This window comes from Macrotis lagotis, chromosome 3 (genome assembly GCF_037893015.1).
Source record: "Macrotis lagotis isolate mMagLag1 chromosome 3, bilby.v1.9.chrom.fasta, whole genome shotgun sequence".
Lineage (NCBI taxonomy): Eukaryota > Metazoa > Chordata > Mammalia > Peramelemorphia > Peramelidae > Macrotis > Macrotis lagotis.
The window spans coordinates 223,003,065-223,025,065 of record NC_133660.1 but is presented as its reverse complement, the minus strand read 5'-3'; the positions used below and the strand labels follow the sequence as shown (position 1 = coordinate 223,025,065).

Genomic DNA, 22,001 nt, shown 5'->3' with positions numbered 1-22,001 from the left:
GAAGGTGCTTTTAATCTTAATGGTTTCCTGAGAGGCTTAGAATTAAGGTTCTAATTCTCTTTGCTTTTCATCATTCTTTCTTTATTGTAGTATTAGATTTATAAAATATTTGATCCTTACATCTTTAGAATTACTGCCATTAAGTTTGAAACTGAAGTTGAAGGGAGCCAACTGTAATACTTTGTTCATGTGACTTAGGGCAAGTTACTAAGGTTTATAGTGATCTAGAATTTAAAGGTAACTAAGCAGCCATCTAGTCCATCCTTTTTGTTCATGAGGAACCTGAAATCTGGGTAGGTAATTTGCCTTAAAGTCAACATAGGTTTTTAATACCTAATATTTCTGTGACCTTAGGAAAGGCAGCTCCCTAGAGCTATTCTCTCATCTCTTAAAGACATTTGAATATATGATCTCTCAGATCCCTTTCAGTTCCAAAACCCTTCTTCCCAAGCAAATTATAGATAGGTTTTGAAATGTAATGTTTGATATGTAATCCATAAACCTTTAAGACTGCTGGAAACAGGAAAGATGGAAACACCTATATAAAATAAGTTCCCCTGTCCTGTTTTGTCTAGCTATAGTCAATTATTGATTCCTTCCCTAGAATTAGCTCTGTTTAGTGATTACCCTGTCAGTGTGCTGTTAAATTAAATTTTATTTCACTTGGCTGCTATATTGCGGAATGTATTGTTCCCTTAAATCAATTAATGTAATATATTAATTTATCCTTAAACCAAGTGATGTTGTTCTTTTAGTGTTTTTAAAAAATAAATTTTGAGGGGACGGCTAGGTGGCATAGTGGATAAAGCACCGTCCTGGGTTCAAATCCGGTCTCAGACACTTAATAATTACCTAGCTGTGTGGCCTTGGGCCAGCCACTTAACCCCATTTGCCTTGCAAAAACCTAAAAAAAAAAAATAAATTTTGAGTGAGAAATGACCTTAAAAATTAATAATATATCATTTAGAATACCACAATAAATCATTTGAATTTAAGTTACTAAGTTGCTTTTTGTTGGCCTGTTCTAGTGTGTATTACTTTGTATATACTTTTGACTTCTTTATATTTACCAATCTTTATTTGAATTCTAATCCTCTTTCTTAATCTTTTAAATGCCAATTGGATAAAAGCTTCTTGAAAACAGGGATTATTATTGTTATTTTTTTTTTAGGTTTTTGCAAGGCAATAGGTTTAACTGACTTGCCTAAGGTCACACAGCTAGGTAATTATTAAATGTCTGAGACTGAATTTGAATTCAGGTCCTCCTGATTCCAGGGCCAGTGCTCTATCCACTGTGCCACCTAGCTGCCCTAAAACAGGGATTATTATTATTATTACTATTAATTGTCTTTGTATCCAAACGGCCCAACACAGTGAGTGGTACATAGTAAGTAAATGACAAATGTTTATTGAATTGTATCCAGTAATATAAATTAATAACCCCAACTAAATTCATTTTCTCTCCTAAAATAATTACTTTTGACTATTTCTGTCATGATCAATCAGTTCTAAAACGAAACTATTGCCTTTTATATTTTTCCCTCTCTAAATTTCTATTCCTATGTTCCGTTAATTCTCCTTTCTTAATGTCTGTGAATGTTCCCGTTCCCTTTTCAGATTTGCCTACTTGACCATAATTCAGGCCTTCATTTCTGTTGCCCTAAATTTATGGCTTGTCACTTAGGACATCCTCCATACAGATGCCATATTAATTTTCCTAAAGCAGAACTCTTATAACTACACTTGCCTTCAATGACTCAGGCCTCTCTATTGCTTTGGATAAAACTGAGATATAGCCTCATGAGGCAAGCAGGGTCAAGTCCAGGATCCCATAACTAGTGAGTGCTGTAGTTTAGATTTGAACTTAGGCCTTCCTGAGTCTAGGTCAGGTGCTTTATTCCCTGGGAATATACTATGTCTTAATGTGAAATTAAGTCCTGGTGAAGAATCAAGATAGCTTTTCAGAGCCAGCTAGTATCAACATAATTTGAAACTCTTTTTGAAGACAGGGTTTTAGCTTTGATTTGATTATTTGATTGAAAAAAATCAATAGAAAATACTTTTCATTCAGGCACTGAAAACTCGACTTAGTTCAAAGAAAGTATGAGAAATTTCATTTTTTACTAGCACCAGACTGGGTAATAGATATAATGATTTCAAGTGGCATATGTAAAAATTATTTCTCTAATTTATTCTATAGTATTTTAATAGCATACTGAATAAATTTAAAAAAAATTTAAAAATATTTTATTTTTCCCCAATTACATGTTAAAACAATTTTAAAACATTTTTGTTTTGAGTTTCAAATTCTACGCTCTTCTTCCTCCCTCTAATATAGGTTATGCAGTACAATCTTGCTGCAGCTAATATTCACCAAATAATATTTATGAGATTAGTATTTTTTTAAAGATTTTATTTGTTTTGAGTTTTATAGTTTTTCCCCTAATCTTACTTTCCTCCCGCCACCCCCCCCACCCCACCACAGAAGGCAATTTGCCAGTCTCTGCATTGCTTCCATGGTATACATTGATCCAGATTGAATGTGATGATAGCGAAATCATATCCTTAAGGAAGAAAAACATAAAGTATAAGAGCAAGATCAGACAAGAAGATGCCAGGTTTGTTGTTGTTTTTTTTTTTAATTAAAGGTTATAGTCCTTGGTCTTTGTTCAAACTTCTCAGTTCTTTCTCTGGATACAGATGGTATTCCCTGTTGCAGATAGCCCCAAATTGTCCCTGATTGTTGTACTGATGGAATGAGCAAGTCCATTAAGGCTGATCATCACCCCCCCCCCCTCCCCCCATGTTGCTGTTAGGGTGTTGAGTAAATTTTTTTTTAATTTGCCCCTCAAAGGTCCAAAATTTTTAATCGTTTTCCCCTAATCTGAATTGTAATCAATGACTTCTAAATCTATTTTTTCGATTTATTAAGCACCTATTATTTGCACGTGTCTAACATCTGCAAAGTTCCTGAATATGTAGCAAACATATAACAGGATGATTGGTGAGGGTGTGGAGTAGAAGAGTTCACAGAGACAAAACTGAGCATTATGCCTGCCCTCAAAGAACTTAATTTCTACTGGAATGTCCTTTGAAAGATAGTAAATGCCCAAAGGCAAAGGATACTTGTGTGACTGTTTAAAAACTGAAATAAGTAAATATATATATATATATATATATACATGTATATATACATGTATATGTATATATATATATATACACACATACATATATGTGTGTGTGTGTGTGTGTATTTTTTTTTAGGGTTTTTTTTTGCAAGGCAAAAGGGGTTAAGTGGCTCGCCCAAGGCCACACAAATTATTAAGTGTCTGAGACCAGATTTGAACCCGATTTGAACCCAGGTACTCCTGGCTCCAGGGCCGGTGCTTTATCCACTACACCACCTAGCCGCCCCAAAATACATATTTTTTAAAATACCTGTACTTATTTATGTCTTGTAAAATAATTTTCATTATTTTACAAATGTTCCTAAATCTAAAGTTTTTTTTTAATGACCATTACCTGACATGGCAATAAATACTAATTTTTAGTTCCATTCAATAAAAGCTTAAATGCTTAATAAGTAGAAGGTTCTGTGTTAGATATTGGATAATGATTTCCAGCTCTAAATCTATTAAATTATGTTCTTCAGGTTTGAAAGCTTTATTTTGCAGATACTTGAGTCATCCTTGAAGTGAAGAAAATGTACTAATTACTGAGTGAAAGCTGCTTGCTCTACAAGGCTGTAGAGGCTGATCATAGTGTTCAATAAAGATTTCTATTGTTATTTTTTCTTTTCAATGAGTCTATTTTTGAAGAACTTTTATTGAATTTTTTGCCTTTTGGATATATTACTCTTAATATTTTTACTTACAAATGGGAATAACTTGTATTTATTAAGAGAAACCTAAGAAAAGAAAGATTACCTGACCTAATAATCTACTAGGTTAGTAAAATTCTACTGCATCACATATCCTTACTAACCATAACCTTCACAGAATCTCTTGACACCCTCTGTGGTGTTTCCTGAAAGGTATAGAGCTAGGAACTATAATAAAAAGGCATATTGTATTTTGGGAACCAAACTTTTGTTGCCAGCCTAGCCTTGTTCCGTATTCTCATCCTTTTATTATCTTGTCATATTAGTATTATGTAACAAGAACTACAGCTGACCCATTTTTGCCTTTTGAAGACTGATGATAAGAATCCAAACTAACATCAGAGTTGGGTAAAAAAAAGTGGGTGGTTTTAGGTTGCCCTGACTCCTTGAAAACCAGAATCCAAATATAAAGAATGTTTGTCAAGGAATATCTCTCTCTCTCTCTCTCTCTCTCTTTCTCTCTCTCTCTCTCTCCCCCTCCCCCTCCCTTCCTCCCCTCTTTTCCTTTAGTTATCCTTTTTTTTTAATACATGCTTGGGTAACAGTTTATATAGAGTTATAAATTTTTTTTAAATTTTGATTTAATAGGAGTTATGAGTCATTGTTTTGAATTGAATAATAAACATTTTACTGGATTTTCTTTTTACTAGTACCACTAGTCAGCAGTGAGTGAACATTTATTAAGCACTTACTGTTTGCTAGGCACTGTGCTAAGCACTGAGGATACAGAAAAGAGCAAGAGAAATCTCTGCCTTTGAGGATCTCAAAAATAGGGAAGACAAAAAGCCAACAAATATATGCTAGAAAACTCTATAGGATCAATAAGAAATAGTTCAAAGAGGGGAGAATTATTAGATGTTGCAAAAGATTTCCTGTAGAAGATGGAATTGTTGGGGCAGCTAGGTGGTGCAGTGGATAGAGCACTGGTCCTGGAATCAGGAGGACCTGGGTTCAAATCCAGCCTCAGACACTTAATAATTACCTAGCTGTGTGGCCTTGGGCAAGCCACTTAACCCCATTGCCTTGCAAAAAAAAGTTTCAGAAGATGGAATCGTTGTTGGGACTTAAAGCTTGAGAAGGTGGAGATGAAGGAGGACATTTTTGGCATTGGGGCAGCCACCAAAAATTCCTGGAGCCAAAAGATGGAAGAATAACCAGGAGGTTAGATTCACTGCATTGAAGTGTATTTGTCTGAGGGAAAAGTGTAAGAAGACTAAAAAGATGGGAGAAGGTTAGGTTATGAAGGACTTCGAATGATTGAGGATTTTGTATTTGGTCCTAGAGAAGATAGATAGCCACTGGAATTTATTGAGTAAGGGGTTGACATGATTACACTTTAAAAATTTATCTTATTTTATTTTATTTTTTCAGATAGGTATTTTTATTTATTTTTTGTTTTATATATATATATATATATATATATATATATATATTTAAGATTTTGTTTGAGTTTTGAGTTTTACAATTTTTCTCCCAATCTTACTCCCCCCCCCCATGGAAAGCAATCTGTCAGTCTTTATTTTGTTTCCATGTTGTACATTGATCCAAATTGAGTGTGATGAGAGAGAAATCACATCTTTAAGGAAGAAACAAAAAGTATGAGATAACAAGATCAGAAAATAAGATGTTTTGTTTTTCTAAATTAAAGTGAATAGTCCTTGGTCTTTGTTCAAACTCCACAGCTCTTTATCTGGATACAGATGGTATTCTTCATTGCAGACAGCCCAAAATTGTCCCTGGTTCTTGCACTGATGGAATGAGCAAGTCCATCAAGGTTGAACATCACCCCCATCTTGTTGTTAGGCTGTACAGTGTTTTTCTGGTTCTGCTCATCTCACTCAGCATCAGTTCATGCAAATCTCTCCAGGCTTTCCTGAATTTCCATCCATCCTGGTTTCTAATAGAACAATAGTGTTCCATGACATACATATACCGCAGTTTGCTAAGCCATTCCACAACTGAAGGACATTTACTTGATTTCCAATTCATTGCCACCACAAACAGGGCTGCTATAAATATTTTTGTACAAGTGATGTTTTTACCCATTTTCATCATCTCTTCAGGGTATAGACCCAGTAGTGGTATTGCTGGATCAAAGGGTATGTTCCTTTTTGTTGCCCTTTGGACGTAGATACAAATTTCTCTCCAGAAAGGTTGGATGAGTTCACAGCTGCACCAACAGTGTAATAGTGCATGATTAGACTTAAATGTTAGTAAAATCACTTTAGAGTCTGAAGGGAGAATGGATTGAAGCAGGGAGGGACTGAGGCAGGAAGACCCATCAGAATATTTCACTAGTCCAGATGTGATGTGATGTGATAAAATTGGGATTGGAGGAAGGTGGGTATATTGAGGAGCAGCAGATTGGATAGGAGGGTTGGTGAGAGTGTTAATTAAGTTCTTCATTTTGGAAGAGGGCAGTGGATGACTTGTGAGATAATTGTATTTAAGTGAAGCAGAACTGCTCAAAATCTATAGCAGTGAGAGATAGTAAAGAGTTGAAGATCAAAATGAAGTAGTTTATCCTATGACCTTTTCATTTTTTCAGTGGCAAAGCCAGGATTAAAATCAAACTGAATTCTAGAATAACTTTTCCCAAGTGCGCTTGACTGTCTTTTTCCTAGTAATTTCTTGGTATTCTTCTTGGATTCTTTTTTTAGGTTTTTGCAAGGCAAATGGGGTTAAAGTGGCTTGTTCAAGGCCACACAGCTGGGTAATTATTAAGTATCTGAGACTGGATTTGAACCTAGGTACTCCTGACTCCAGGGCCTGGTGCTTTATCCACTATGCCACCTAGCCACCCCTTCTTCTTGGATTCTTAGCAAAGAAGAGGTTCCTTGATATTGCCATAATAATTCACTCATTTTATCAAATTTATATTCTTCTTTCCAGAATCTCTTTGAATTTCTGGACCTGTAACATTTTCTGCTCTGAAGAGTACTTTAGTATAGAATTTTTTTTTTCATTTTTGCAAGGCAATGGGGTTAAGTGGCTTGCCCAAGGCTACACAGCTAGGTAATTATTAAGTGTCTGAGGCTGGATTTGAACCCAGGTACTCTCGACTCCAAGGCCAGTGTTCTATCTGCTTTGCCACCCAGCTGCCCCTGAAGAGTACTTTAGAATGATCTAAATTATGTCAGTACTTAAAAGGGTGGATATCATATTTATTTTCTTTAAGGATTATATTCATATCCACTCTTCATTCTGTGTGATTCTTGTCTATTCCCTCACATAATATTTCTATAGGTGTTCTATCCAATGCTGTCATTAGGGGCCTTTTAAATGCTTTATGGGTCAAATATTTTTCTGGCATGATCTTCAAGTGTATAAAAAAGTTAATTGCAACCTTACTTATGTGAAAATATGAATTGTCTTGCTTAATGAGATAATATTTATAAAGCACTTAGTACACAGCCTGGTACATAATAGGTATTTAATAAATGCTTATTCTTCCCCCTTTCCTTAAGGACCCAGTGTTTAAAAAAACTAAAATCAGGGGGCAGCTAGGTGATGCAGTGGTTAGAGCACTGGCTCTGGAGTCAGTAGGACCTAAGTTCAAATCCAGCCTCAGACATTTAATAATTACCTAGCTATGTGACCTTGGCAAGTCACTTAACTCCATTGCCTTCAATAAATAAAATTCTATACCTTTACCACTTAACTGGGAGTGTTGATAAATCTCTTAAGTTATTGTTCTCCAATCATCTAAAGTTACTGATACTAAATGAACAATTATTCTTTTTTTCCCATATGAGAATAGAATATTTCTGATTAAAATGCTTATGTCATTAGTGAGTACTTTTTATTGTAGATTTTAAAGGAAGGCTGGATGATTTCAGTTTGGTTTGTTCTTTAGAGTAGGAATTCTCTTAATTCAAAGCGTACCGGATTTCAGGCATTTTTACCTAATTAATATTTTGTTAAAATTTATATGATAATTATGTGTGATGTATCAAGTATGTAACATGGTTACATAACTCATAAGTATGGTTTCTTCCAAGTTTCAATGGAATTTCACCTTTTGCAAGAAGTCTATCATGGTCCCTCCAAAACTAATTTGAATTTTCTCTGTTGATAACTTGCTTGTACATATTTAGATTAGCTTGTAAGATGCTGAAAGCTTGTCCTTGTCATGGAGTAGGCATTTAAATGATACTGAACTAGGATAGAATCTTAGACTATGCATAACAGTATCTCTATAAAAATTCTTTGATATTATTGACTATAGTTGTCACAACCTGTAATCTGAATTAAAATGTAAAACTAAATAAATGGGTAAAAGCTTCTATTATTAAAATGCCAAAATTCTTGTTTGAGGAATTAAAAAAAAAACCTTTTTTTTTTTTTTTTAACCATAGTGTTGTAAAATTGGAGGCCTCTGGACTGAATGAACTTTAGTATTAAAAAAATTATCCGTCAATAACTAAGAAGACTTATTAGTCAGTTGAAAAAATGAAGCAAGTTCCAGAGATCCTTGGAAATGCCAATGGGAAGACTCAAAATTGTGAAGTCAATCGGGAATGTTCAGTGTTCCTTAGCAAAGCCCAGATTTCTACTACCCTACCAGAAGGTGTCATGCAAAAATTTAATGGCCATGAAGCTCTACCATTCATTCCAGCTGATAAATTGAAAGATCTAACCTCTCGAGTCTTCAATGGGGAGTCAGGTGCCCAAGATGCCAAGCTGCGCTTTGAATCCCAGGAAATAAAGGGAATTGGAACACCCCCTCACACTACACCTATCAAAAATGGCTCTCCTGAGATTAAACTGAAAATCACCAAAACTTACATGAATGGAAAACCTCTCTTTGAATCTTCTATTTGTGGAGACAATGGTCCAGATGTGTCCCAGTCAGAAGAAAATGAACAAAAACTAGAAAACAAGTCAAGAAGGAATAGGAAAAGGAGCATAAAGTATGATTCCTTACTTGAACAGGGCCTTGTTGAAGCAGCTTTGGTGTCTAAGGCTTCAAGTCCCTCAGAAAAGAAGGTAACTCTGGGGTAAAAGAGGGAAGGGCGGGATTAAAGAGACAGCTGATTTTCCAGACCATAGTCTCATAGACTTCAAGGGATTATGGTGAGAACTTGGTTTACATTATCATGAAAGAAATTTCATTTTGGGTAGGAAAATGGACAAATAGAGATAATGCTGACAAAATGTACTTTCCCTTCCAACCATAAAGATGACTTTTTAAGCTCTTAGGCTTATAAAGGACTCTGAGAAATTTATAATTGCATTACCTTTGAATGTGCTATTTCTTATGCTGTGTTATCTGAGAGTGATTAGAATAGAGGGGTTTTAATGAAAAATTAAATGAATTAAATGAAAATTAATGTTTGTACCTTAAAGAAATTTGGTATAGAAAATTAGACTCCCTAGAATATGAAAAATTTATATCCTTATGACTTAAATCAGGAAGAACCTCATCAATTGTAATCCTTTATGGGACCTTAAGTTGTCCCTGCTATCTGGTTAATGAGGATAGAAACTAACAAATAGAAGTTGCTTTTCTTGGCCATTGGCCTCTAACTTATTTCAGTATCTGGATTTCCTGGCGAATTCAGTAATTATTCTTAGAATATTTTTCCTCTCTAGTATTTAAAAGCACAAACATTCATAGTAGGAGAAGGTTAAGAACTGTTGAGAAAGATGAGATGAAGGGATATATCTTATTTAAGTAGTTAAATCATGGAAGATATATATATATATTCTATACATATAATATATATATATATATATATGTATAAAATTTAGTAATCTGAGTGGAACTGGCTATCCTGAAAACTATTACGACAACTTTGTTATACTTATTTCATGTTATTTGATACTTTAGTGAAGTTTTATTATATTCAAAAATTGTTTAATAAATTAATGAGTTTTAAGGATTGTTTCAAAGAGGGTGGGAAAGTATGGAACAAATTTATCTCTGATTTTTGTAGGCAATTTGGGAGTTCAGATGGGAAGGGATGGGAGCAGTTTAAGTGTGGTTGCTATTAGATTATGAATAGAAAAGTTCAGGTTCACTTCCCTGTGGATAATAGCTGCCATTTGATATGAGGAAGAACCATTAAACAAGACTCAGAAAACATTTGTGTGAATGAAAACTTTTTAACAGTTTTTGATGATTTAGGATTCATACATTTTCATTTGTTTGTTTAAAGATACTAACTAAGAGAGAATCATATCCAAACATCAACAAAGAAAAAGATCATCTGTTGAAGTACAATGTTGGAGATTTGGTATGGTCAAAAGTTTCAGGTTATCCTTGGTGGCCATGTATGGTTTCAGCAGATCCTCTTCTTCACAGCTATACCAAGCTAAAAGGTAGGAGTATATAGGTGATTGTTTTTATTGAGTTTTTGCCCCCTTTTCTAATTCATTCTTTCCTGAATCTTTGTTTTCCTTTTTGCGTTTTCATAAGTATTTTATAACTTCTTTTTGCTGTATAATTTTTAGATTAATGTTTTTTCCTTTTCTTAGAGCCAGATCGATGCTATTGTTTATAAATAGATAATTTATTTTAATGTAATCTACATCAAATACACTTTGGGAAAACTTTAAAATAGAGAATAAGTTTCACCGGTTTCTATACCTTATCTCTTGTCCTTTCATTTTCATACTTTTCCAAATCATATTCATTGTTTCTTGGAAACATTTCTTTTTTAAATTTTTTTCTTTAATTTATTTACACATTACTAAAATATTGTTGTTTGAGTAAACACAAAACCTCCCTCACAAAAATATAAAACCTCATGAAAAATAAAAAGAGAAAAAAATGTATTTCAATCTGTATTCTGATACCATCAGCTCTGTCTTGAGGTAGATCACTTTCTTTATCATACATCCATCATAGAAGTTGCTTCCATATATTTCCACAGTTGCTATTGTTGATTATAATTCCCTCTATCCATTTCTCCCCATTACCATCTATTATATTTTCTCTCTCCTTTCACCCTTCAAAAATGTGCTGTGGGGCAGCTGAGTGGCGCAGCAGACAGAGCACTGGCCCTGGGGCCAAGAGGCCTCAAGCCTACATCCCACCCCAGAGACCCAGCAACCACCCAGCCCTGTGACCTAGATACACCACCCAATCCCAGTACCTTGAAAAAAGTAAAAAAGAAATGACTATCCTCTCCTGTGATCTGCCCTCTCCTTTATCACCCACATCCCCCTCTTTCCCCATATCCCCCTTTTCTCCTTTTTCTTCTAGATGTCTGTACCCTATTGAGTATGTATGCTGTTTTCCTCTCTGAGCCATTTCTGATGAGAATGAAAACTCCCTCATTCCCACTTGCCTACCTTCCTTCCATACCATTAAAAAAGCTACATGAAATATCTTTTATATCAAATATCTTAGCCTGTTCTACCTATCCTTTCTCTTTCTCCCAAGACATTTCCCTTTCATCCATTGACACCATTTTTACAATATCTTCAAATTCAGCTCTCTCCTGTATCTCATCTATACAAGTCCCTTATACCTGCTCTATTAAATGAGAAGGTTCATATGAGTATTATCAGTATCATCTTTCCATGCAGGAATATCATGTAGTTCATCATCATTAAGTCCCTCATAATTTATTCTTCTCATCTGCCCTCTCTATGCTTCATCTGAGTCTTGTATTGAAGGTCAAACTTTCTGTTCAGCTCTGGTCATTTCAACAGGAACATTTGAACTTCCCCTGTTTCATTGAAAGTCCATTTTTTCCCCCTGGAAGAGGATGTTCAGTTGATTCTTGGTTGCATTCCAAGCTCTTTTGCCTTCCGGAATATCATATTCCAAGCCTTATGAGCCCTTAAGTCCAATGTTATACTGACTGCAGCTCCATGATATTTGAATTGTGTCCTTCTGGCTGCTTGTAATACTTTCCCTTTGATTTGGAAGTTTTGGAACTTGGCCATAATATTGCTAGGGGTTGGTTTTTTTGAATCTCTTTCTGGGGGAGATTGTTGGATTCTCTCAATTTCTATTTTTCCCTCTTGTATATTAGGGCAATTTTCCTGTAGAAATTCTTTAAAAATGAGGTCAAGGCTGTTTTACTGATCCTGACTTTCAGATAGCTCAATAATTTAAAAAATTTTTTTTATTAACGATATTATTTGAGTTTTACAATTTCCCCCCAATCTTACTTCCCCCCCCCCACAGAAAGCAATCTGTCAGTCTTTACTTTGTTTCCATGTTGTACACTGATCCAAATTGAGCGTGATGAGAGAAAAATCTAGCCCAATAATTTTTAAATTATCTTTCCTGAATCTGTTTATCAGATCAGTTGTTTTTTCAATGAGATATTACACATTTTCTTTTAATTTTTTATTCTTTTGGTGTTGAACTATTGTGTCTTGGTTTCTCACAAAGTCCATCAGTTTCCTTAGCTCCATTCTATATCTGAAGGATTTATTTTCCTTAGAGAGCTTTCTTATCTCCTTTTCCATCTGGCCAATCCTGCTTTTTAAAGCATTCTCAATAATTTAATAATAATTTAATTTTTAATTTTTTTTAGTTGTTTTGCAAGGCAATGGGGTTAAGTGGCTTGCCCAAGGCCACACAGCTAGGTAATTATTAAGTATCTGAGGCCAGATTTGAACTCAGGTACTCTTTGACTCCAGGGCCAGTGCTCTATCCACTGCGCCACCTAACCACCCCCTCTCAATAACTTTTTGAACTGTTTTATCCATTTGACCTAAGTTGGTTTTTAACGTGTTATTTTCTTCAGTATTTTTTTAGATCTCCTTGACTAAGCTGCTGACTTTGTTTTCATGTTTTTCCTTCATCTCTCATTTCTTTTCCCAATTTTTCTATCTCCCTTACTTGATTTTCAAAATCTTTTTTTGAGCTCTGTCATAGTCTGAGCCCAACTTCTTTATTTCTTGGAGTCTTTAGAAACTTGGACTTTCTCATCTTCAGATTGAGTATTTTGGTCCTCCATGGGACCAAAGTAATTTGTCTATGGTCAGGTTCCTTTTTTTCTCTGTTTACTCATTTTCCCAGCCTGTGTCTGGTTTTGGGGGGTGCTTCCTGAGCTTTTGAGTATTATTGGGACCCCCCCCCCCCCCAAGGACCTCCATGTGTAAGGCTCTGACTAATCTCCTGGTCTATGAATGACTAGCTCATCCCTCTGCCACAGGGCTGTGAGGGGGGAGTCCCTGGTCTATTGGGGGGCCTAGACTGCGTCTAGGGTCTGAATGTGACCAAAGCTTTGGAGTCCTGTTCCGGGGACAGAAGGCAGACCTGGGCAGTCTCCCTTTACTCCCTTTACCTTCAGTGGACTGAGCACACAGGGTGCAGGTGCCTGGAGGCTCCTGCTGGGTGGCTTCTCGGGCCTGCTTCTGTTTCCTAGGATCTGGTCTGGGCTTTGCGCTCTCTCTCTGTAAGAGTTCTTCCTGCTGATCTTCCAAGTTGTGCTTGGTGCTCCCTGGGCTGCAGGTCAGGAAACTGCTTCTGCTGCTGGGAGCCGCCACTTCCAGGCACCCTGGCACTGATCCTGGGAGACTGAAGTTCCTTTATTCTGGCATGGTCCTGCCACTCCAACCCTATGGAAAACAGTTTTCCTACTATTTTCCAGGTTACCTTGGACTGGAGAATTGCCTCACCTGGATCTTTCTGTGGGTTCTCTCTCTCAAAAATTTAGTTAGAGTCATAATTTTAAGGTTTTTTTTTTTTTTTTTTGCAAGGCAAATAGAGTTAAGTGGCTTGCCCAAGGCCACACAGCTAGGTAATTATTAAGTATCTGAGGCCAGATTTGAACCCAGGTACTCCTGACTCCAGGGCCGGTGCTTTATCCACTGCGCCACCTAGCCACCCCAATTTTAAGGTTTTTGAAATATTTTGGAGAGAGCACCTAAGAGAGGCTCTTCTCCTGCTGCCATCTTGGCTCTTGGAAACATTTCTTGATGGTTACTTTAACTATATTTTGTATCTTCATTCCGTATTATTTTGTTTATGGTCATAAATTTCTCAGTAATTGCTTAAGTTGATTTTCTTTACATACACACACACACACACACACACACACACATATATAATGTTTCTTTCAATTTGATTATAAACTTGGGGGCTATGTCTTGGTGGGGGAGAGGTAGTATTTACAGTAACAGTATAGTGATTTATACATGGGTGCTCAAAAAATGTTTTTAGTGACTTATCCTTGAAACTTTTGGGTGATTTGGAGGATCAAAGGAGTTTAATCTAGGCTTCCTTTTGATCCTTTAGCTACAGTATAATTGAGCATACTGCCTAAAAACAAGTTGTGGTTCTGCTCATCTGTCTCTTAAAAAAAAAAGTTTTTCATTATTGCATGATGTATCCATAAAACCTTTTCCAGATTGCAATTTTTAAAAGCCTTGAATGTTTCACTTATTTTTTTGCAGAAAGGTAAAATCAGCTATCAGGACTTATGAACACTCTTAGATATGACTTTTATAAATTTTATAAAATTTGCCCAAGGCAGGGAAACATCTTTTCTATTGAAATCTATTGATTTTTTTCAGCAAAGAATCATGTAAAGATCAAAAAACAAATCAAATTGATGAATTTCTTGCAGATTGAAAGAAAAGAGGAATAGATTAGAACCTAAGTTCTAGTCCTGTTTTTAGTCATTAACACTTACCAAACCTTTAATAACTAACTCTGGTCTCTTTTTTCATCTGTTAATGGAGATGGAAGCTGGCAATCAGACAACAAGCATCTGTTAGTGGTATTGGTCATTTCAGTCATGTCCAACTATTTGTGTCCCCATTTGAGATTTTCTTGGCAGAGACACTGGAGTAGTTTGCCATTTCCTTCTCCTTCTCATTTTATAGATGAGAAAACTGAGGCAAGCAGGGTAAAGTGACTTGTTTTGGGTCACACAGCTAAGAAGTGTTTGAAACTGCCTTTAGTCTCATGAAGAGGCGTTTTCTTGACTTCAGGCTTTTACTAAACCCCTAGTATATGCCAGAAACTATGAAATTAAATGATGTAATTCAAAGAAGAGTATCAAATTTTCTTTCTCCAAAATAGATTTTTTTTAAGTCTTTGATTTTTAAACTAGCTTTTATTTTTTCTGGGGAAGAAGAGGATAACAGAGAAATAAAAAAGCAGTGAAATAGAATGAGGAAAGAAATTGGGAAAGAAGAAAAGGAAAATTCCTACTTTAAACCACATACTTTAAAAGCCACTCTTAAGGTTTAGTTCCACTACTTTGGTCCCAAGTTTCTCTTGTTTTATTAATGCATTGGGGTTTATTTTTATAGTACCATCACTGCCCATAACTCCACAAAAGCATTTGAGCAAGACCAGCTCATGACTGTAATCGACTGCTTTCTTATATTAGTTTAACCTCTCTTGAAGGAAGCATTTTTTAATATCAGTCATCCTGAAATATTGGTGATTGCATCTGATGCAAGTTTTGATGTCTTTTAAATTTATTTTCATTTTTGTTATTGTAAATTATGTACATTTTTCTCCTAGTTGTGCTCTTTTCTCTCTGTATCAGCTCATATAAGCTTTCCAACATTTCTCTTCTATCTTCATATTTATTGTCCATTGGGTATAAAAATATTCTATAATATTCCTATGCCACAATTTGTTTTACCATAGTCCTATTGATGAGAATTTCCAATTTTGGGGGTAACAAGAGGCTTCTTCTACTACAGAAGAGTACAACCATGACTGTTTCATATATGTAGTACCTTTTTGACATGAGTAGTACTGGGATTTTGGCTTCAAAGGTTGTAAACATAATTTCAGATTGTTTTGGGAAAAAAATTATAGCTCTACCAAAAGTGTTCAGTTTGAGTAGTAGGATGAAACCTAAGAATTGTTTCATTTTATTTTTATGTTTTTAGATATTTTAAAACACTTTCACGTTTGCTGCAAGTTTTCTAAAGAAATGCAATCTGTTTACCGTACAGCCCTGCCAAAATAACTCTTCATTCCCATGAGTTCCTGAAATTCCCTTTTGCTCTGCTGGTGCATCCAGCCCTTGTCCTTTAAATGTTGCCTTCTTTATTATTTGTCACCAGGAATATCAGGTAATTCTAGCAATTCTATGGCTAGCTCCCTCTCTTTTATTTATTAATTTTTTTGGCCTGATTATTGGTTCTTTTTCACTTGTAAATATAAGGGATAAAAAATAAAAAATAACATCAGTTATAGCGTTATGCTAGGTGCTATGGATCAAACCTAAGAATTGAAGTCCTAGTGCTAAAAATGTATCAGTTGGTTTTATATTATTAAATGATTGCTACAGAATCTTGTTGAAGGAAGAGATAGTCAGGGAATGGTCTAAGGAAGTGGAATGTATGCTGGGCCTTGGGGCAAAAAAACCAAAAGGAAATAAAATGGAAAGACATTTCAAGTTAAGCAGAGACAATATGAACCTAATGATGTTTGTTTTTAGATGGTTTATCTTATAGTTTATTATCTGTAGGCTTGCCTCTTCTCACTTGAGTAATTTTCTTTTTTGTGAAAGCTATTTTTTTCCTGCTCATACTCTCCAGTCAGCTGTATGGTATATTTGATGGTTGGTATTCTGTTATGCTAGACTTTCCCATAGGATATATGAATTGATCCTTTTAAGAAGTTAAAATTTTGATTCTATCTGAATTGCTCTTTACTAAAATTGAACTACACGGAGTATTCTCCTCTCTTCTAAGATGCTGCCATTCTCTTCATAATCTTCTACTCACAAAGTAGCCTTCTTCCAATTTATCGATTTCTCTTCAAATACCATTCTTTCTGTAATCCAGTACATAATGTATGATACATTGTCTTTAATTTTTCTGACTCCTTCACCTCCCCATATTCAGTCAGTTGCCAAAGCCTTTTTCTTCCTTTTCTGAACATTCATTCATTATCCCCTTTTTTCTGTTCACAGTTTCATCAATCTTCATTTAAGTCTCTTTGTAATAGTCCCCTAAATGTTCTCCCTGCTTTCAGCTTCTTCTTTGCCAATTCATCTTCTGCGCAACTGCCAAAATAATCTTTCATATAACACAGATCTGACTGTCATCCCCATGCTCAAGAATCTTTGGCATTTCCCTATTACCTTTAGAAATAAAAAGGAAACCTCTCAGGTTGGCATTTAAAGTTCCTTATAGGGGTGGCTAGGTGGCGCAGTGGATAGACCACTGGCCCTGAAGTCAGGAGTACCTGAGTTCAAATCCAGCCTCAGACACTTAATAATTACCTAGCTATGTGGTCTTGGGCAAACCACTTAACCCCATTTGCCTTGCAAAAAATCCTAAAAAAAAAGAAATAAAGTTCCTTTTAATCCATCTTCAGTCTACTTAAAAGTTGCCTTGCCATCACTTATCTCCATTATTTTGTATAGGCTCTTCCCCAAGTGCCTGGAAATGCATTCGTTTTTACTTCTGAGAATTCTACCTCCTAGAATCTTTCATTTAAGTTTCAATTTATGTCCTCTTAGGAATCTTTTCACGATTTCTGAAGTTGTTAATGCTCTTTTCCTCCTCAGATTATATTGAATTCGTTTGTCAATCATATTGAATCCCCTAGTAGGTTATAAACTTTTTTAGGGCAATTGACTGTTTTTAATTGTATCCTCAATGCTGAGCTCTGTGTTGAATTAGAGAGTGTCACAATTCTATTGTTGAATACTTTATCTATCTTCCTATACCCTTCATGGTCTTAGGGAATTATTCATATTCTCTTGAGAGAAAACTCCCATTTGTTCATAGTACTCTAAATCTTTTGGATCGTTATTGATTAAGCCTCATTCAATTTGGTTTGTGGCATCTTTCTAAGAACAGGAGATTTGTTGTTTAAACTGTTGAACATTCTTGAATCTTCATTTCAAATCTCTGGCTAATAATCAGCATTTGATTATTTCCTTCAGTATTTTATTTTCAGATGGCAGCTTTTGTCCCTCTAAACACACTATTAGATAGTGTACTGATAAAACAGTATTAATCTAATCCAACCTTGGTTGGATTCCTTATCTCCCTTTATGAATTCCTCAAAAGACCTATGAAAATTTGCATATTGTAGGTATCTAAATAAATAACCTTCAAAAGTTATAAAGATTGGTCTAATTCCTCCCAGTAAAACTGGTTTAATTCTAGTCAGCAATTGAAGTCAAAACTTTGCTTGTTAAAAATTATCTTTTACAATTCAATCATTTCTGAGCATTTTATCCTTTTTAAAATCCTCAGTGGAGTTTTTCCATTTACTTCTGCTTTGGGAAATAATAAATGATCAGTTGTATAGCCTTTTGATGAGAACAGAATTTGTTAATAAATATAAGGCAATTTGATGGTTTTTTCTACTCATATAATGCAAAAACAATTAGATATATTTTCCCAGTTTCCTTACAACATCAATTTTCTTTTTAAATGCACATTTATTTTCTTTGTGAAATTAGGACAGAAAAAGAGTGCTCGTCAGTATCATGTACAGTTCTTTGGTGATGCTCCAGAAAGAGCTTGGATATTTGAGAAGAGCCTTGTATCATTTGAAGGAGAAGAGCAATTTGAAAAATTATGCCAGGAAAGTGCAAAACAGGCACCCACAAAAGCTGAGAAAATCAAGGTAATCAATGTCAGTAAAAACTTTTCTTAGAAGAGAATATATTTTTTTTTTAGATTTTTGCAAGGCAATGGGGTTAAGTGGCTTGCCCAAGGCCACACAGCTAGGTAATTATTAAGTGTCTGAGACTGGATTTGAACCCAGGTACTCCTGACTCCAGGGCCGGTGCTTTATCCACTGTGCCACCTAGCCACCCCTAGAAGAGAATTTTTTTTTTTATTAAAGATATTATTTGAGTTTTACAATTTTCTCCCAATCTTGCTTCCCTCCCCCTACCCCACCCCACAGATAGCACTCCGTCAGTCTTTACTTTGTTTCCATGTTGTACCTTGATCCAAATTGGGTGTGATGAGAGAGAAATCATATCCTTAAAGAGAACAGAATTTTCAGAGGTAACCAGATCAGACAATAAGATATGTGTTTTTTTTTTTTTCTTCCCAAATTAAAGGGAATAGTCCTTGTACTTTGTTCAAACTCCACAGCTCCTTATCTGGATACAGATGGTACTCTGCTTTGCAGACAGCCCAAAATTGTTCCCGATTGTTGCACTGATGGAATGAGCAAGTCCTTCAAGGTTGAACATTACTCCCATGTTGCTGTTAGGGTGTACAGTGTTTTTCTGGTTCTGCTCATCTCACTCAGCATCAGTTCATGCAAATCCCTCCAGGTTTCCCTGAAATCCCGTTCCTCCTGGTTTCTAATAGAACAATAGTGTTCCATGACATACATATACCACAGTTTGCTAAGCCATTCCCCAAATGAAGGACATTTACTGGATTTCCAATTCTTTGCCACCACAAACAGGGCTGCTATAAATATTTTTGTACAAGTAATATTTTTACCCTTTTTCCTCATCTCTTCAGGGTATAGACCCAGTAGTGGTATTGCTGGGTCAAAGGGTATGCACATTTTTGTTGCCCTTTGGGCATAGTTCCAAATAGCTCTCCAGAAGGGTTGGATGAGTTCACAGCTTCACCGGCAGTGTAATAGTGTCCAAGATTTCCTACAACCCTTCCAACAATGATCATTATCCTTCCTGGTCATACTGGCCAATCTGAGAGGTGTGAGGTGGTACCTCAGAGAAGCTTTAATTTGCATTTCTCTAATAATTAATGATTTAGAGCATTTTTTCATATGGCTATGGATTGCTTTGATCTCCTCATCTGTAAATTGCCTTTGCATATCCTTTGACCATTTGTCAATTGGGGAATGGCTTTTTGTTTTAAAAAATATGACTCAGTTCTCTGTATATTTTAGAAATGAGTCCTTTGTCAGAATCATTAATTGTAAAGATCGTTTCCCAATTTACTACTTTTCTTTTGATCTTGATTACATTGGTTTTATCTGTGCAAAAGCTTTTTAATTTAATGTAATCGAAATCATCTAATTGGTTTTTAGTGATGTTCTCCAACTCTTCCTTAGTCATAAACTGTTCCCCTTTCCATAGATCTGACAGGTAGACTAGTCCTTGATCTAGAAGAGAATTTTTAAAAATCATTTTTGTGAAGTCCCACAAAAAGCCTTTTCTGCTGCCTTGGGTTTTAGAAGCCGTTGGCAATGGAAAAGATGCTCTTTTTTTTTCCCCTTTCTTGTCAATAGAATTTTTTTTCAATAACAGACGATCTTTAACTTTTTCATAAAATTTTGTATTCCAAATTTTCTCCCACCTTCTCTCTTTTTTTCTTCTTCTCGCTTCCTCTCTAAAACAGTAAGTAATTTTATCTGGAGCACATGCTCTTTTGAAGGGTCTTGGGATTCTAGGCCTGGTGATATATCACTTGTCTGTGGTCAGATAACTTGTCTTGCCAATTTGGAGAAGCTTATCACCAGACTGGTTTCAAAGAAATTAAATTTTCATTTTTAACATCTCTTAAAAACCAGTATACAATGAAAGTACAGATTCTTGAAGTATTGCTATAATTAATACCTTTGAAGTATTTTAATCTTGTAGAATTAACAGTTGTCTGAATTGTATCTTGGGGGATAGTTTATGGTATGTTTTCCTTTAAAAAATTATACATTGTTTTACTAATAATACAGTGTTTTGCTAAAATATGGCTAAATTTAATTATTTATACTTTTTTTTTTTCTTTTTTTAGAGTTTTGCAAGGCAATGGGGTTAAGTGGCTTGCCTAAGGCCACACAGCTAGGTAATTATTAAGTGTCTGGGGCCAGATTTGAACTTAGGTACTCCTGACTCCAGGGCTGGTGCTCTACCACTGCACCACCTAGCCGCCCCAATTATTTATACTTTTAAAAAATCTCATAAACTCTATAATGCCCAAGATAAGTAAATAATATTTTGGAATTTTTTTTCCTCATATGTACAAATAAGCTTAAATTTAATTTGGGGGAAATTAGAAAACTCTGACAAATTGGAGATTCAGTTCTCAGCTTTGAAGAATCAATTCAGATGTTTGGCTAGTAGTTCATTGCTCCTAACGAAACTTGTATTTCCTTAATATATATAATTTTATGTTTCTAAAAGTTTATCACTTCTTTTTTTTCAGTTGTTGAAGCCTATTTCAGGGAAATTGAGATCCCAATGGGAAATGGGTATTATTCAAGCAAAAGAAGCAGTGAGTATGACAGTAGAAGAGCGGAAAGCCAAGTTTACTTTCGTCTATGTTAGGGACCGACTTCATCTTAATCCTCAAGTAGCTAAGGAAGCTGGTATTGCTGTGGATCCGTTAGAAGTAGATGAATCTTCAGACGTGAGTGAAGAAACTGCTCAAAATCCAAAGCATAAAGAATTAGGTATCCCTATCAAGAGGAGGAGGAGATCAAAATTGCCAACTTGTACTGATAACCAAGAAAGTGATTCAGGGACTAAAAACATTACTCCTCAAAGGGCAGCTGAACAAGCAGATTCAAAAAGAGGATTGGGCTCTCCTGTTGGTAGAAAGAAGGCTGCAGCATCTACTCCACGAAGCAGAAAGGGAGATTCAGGGTCTCAGTTTTTGGTCTTCTGTCAGAAGCACAGAGATGAGGTTTGTATCCTACTGAATTTATAAGTAATATAATAAATATATAAAACTAATTTTTAGTTCTTTGAATTTGTAAAACTACCAGGTATTACATCATCTATATTAGAACATTTCCAACCAAAAAAGCATCAGATTATTTTTAGATAAATTTTATCATTTAGTGATAAGAATCATCAAAATTGGAATATTTTTATAGTTTGAATGTTTAAAAATGTTAGCCTTTGGGTAAAAATACATAGTTATTTCTTTTCTCCTTGCATGTTTATCAAATTGTTTTTGTGAGGCAAGATGAGAGAAATGAGAGTGGGGGAGTTACTTCCTGGGTAGAACCTGCTCACATTCAGATAGGTGTCGAGGTTTCTCCACCAAAGTACAGTAGTATTTTAAAATTTCTAATGTAGTATTGTTTCTAGTAAATAAATGGGATATATTAATGTCAAGAACTCTTATTTTTTTCATGAAGGCTTTAATGGTAACATTGTCTGTATTTAAAGTACCACTGTGGGGCAGCTAGGTGGCGCAGTGGATAAAGCACTGGCCCTGGAGTCAGGAGTACCTGAATTCGAATCCGGTCTCAGACACTTAATATTTACCTAGCTGTGTGGCCTTG

The 22,001-nt window shown here is 35.3% G+C and overlaps 1 protein-coding gene across 6 annotated transcripts in view; it reads left to right on the top strand.

Annotated features, from left to right (window-relative positions):
• The window catches only part of NSD2 (nuclear receptor binding SET domain protein 2), a 123,009-nt gene that overhangs the window by 29,867 nt on the left and 71,141 nt on the right, over positions 1 to 22,001 (top strand). For 3 of the 6 annotated variants that reach the window (XM_074229936.1, XM_074229934.1, XM_074229935.1), the window contains exons 2-5: positions 8,239 to 8,869; positions 10,042 to 10,204; positions 18,241 to 18,407; positions 20,915 to 21,394. In XM_074229936.1, the coding sequence (XP_074086037.1) occupies positions 8,333 to 8,869; positions 10,042 to 10,204; positions 18,241 to 18,407; positions 20,915 to 21,394 (1,347 nt within the window). In that variant the 5' untranslated portion in view covers positions 8,239 to 8,332. Of the gene's footprint in view, positions 1 to 2,466; positions 2,619 to 8,238; positions 8,870 to 10,041; positions 10,205 to 18,240; positions 18,408 to 20,914; positions 21,395 to 22,001 lie in introns of those variants that run through there. The other 3 variants (XM_074229937.1, XM_074229932.1, XM_074229938.1) reach the window with 2 other exon arrangements.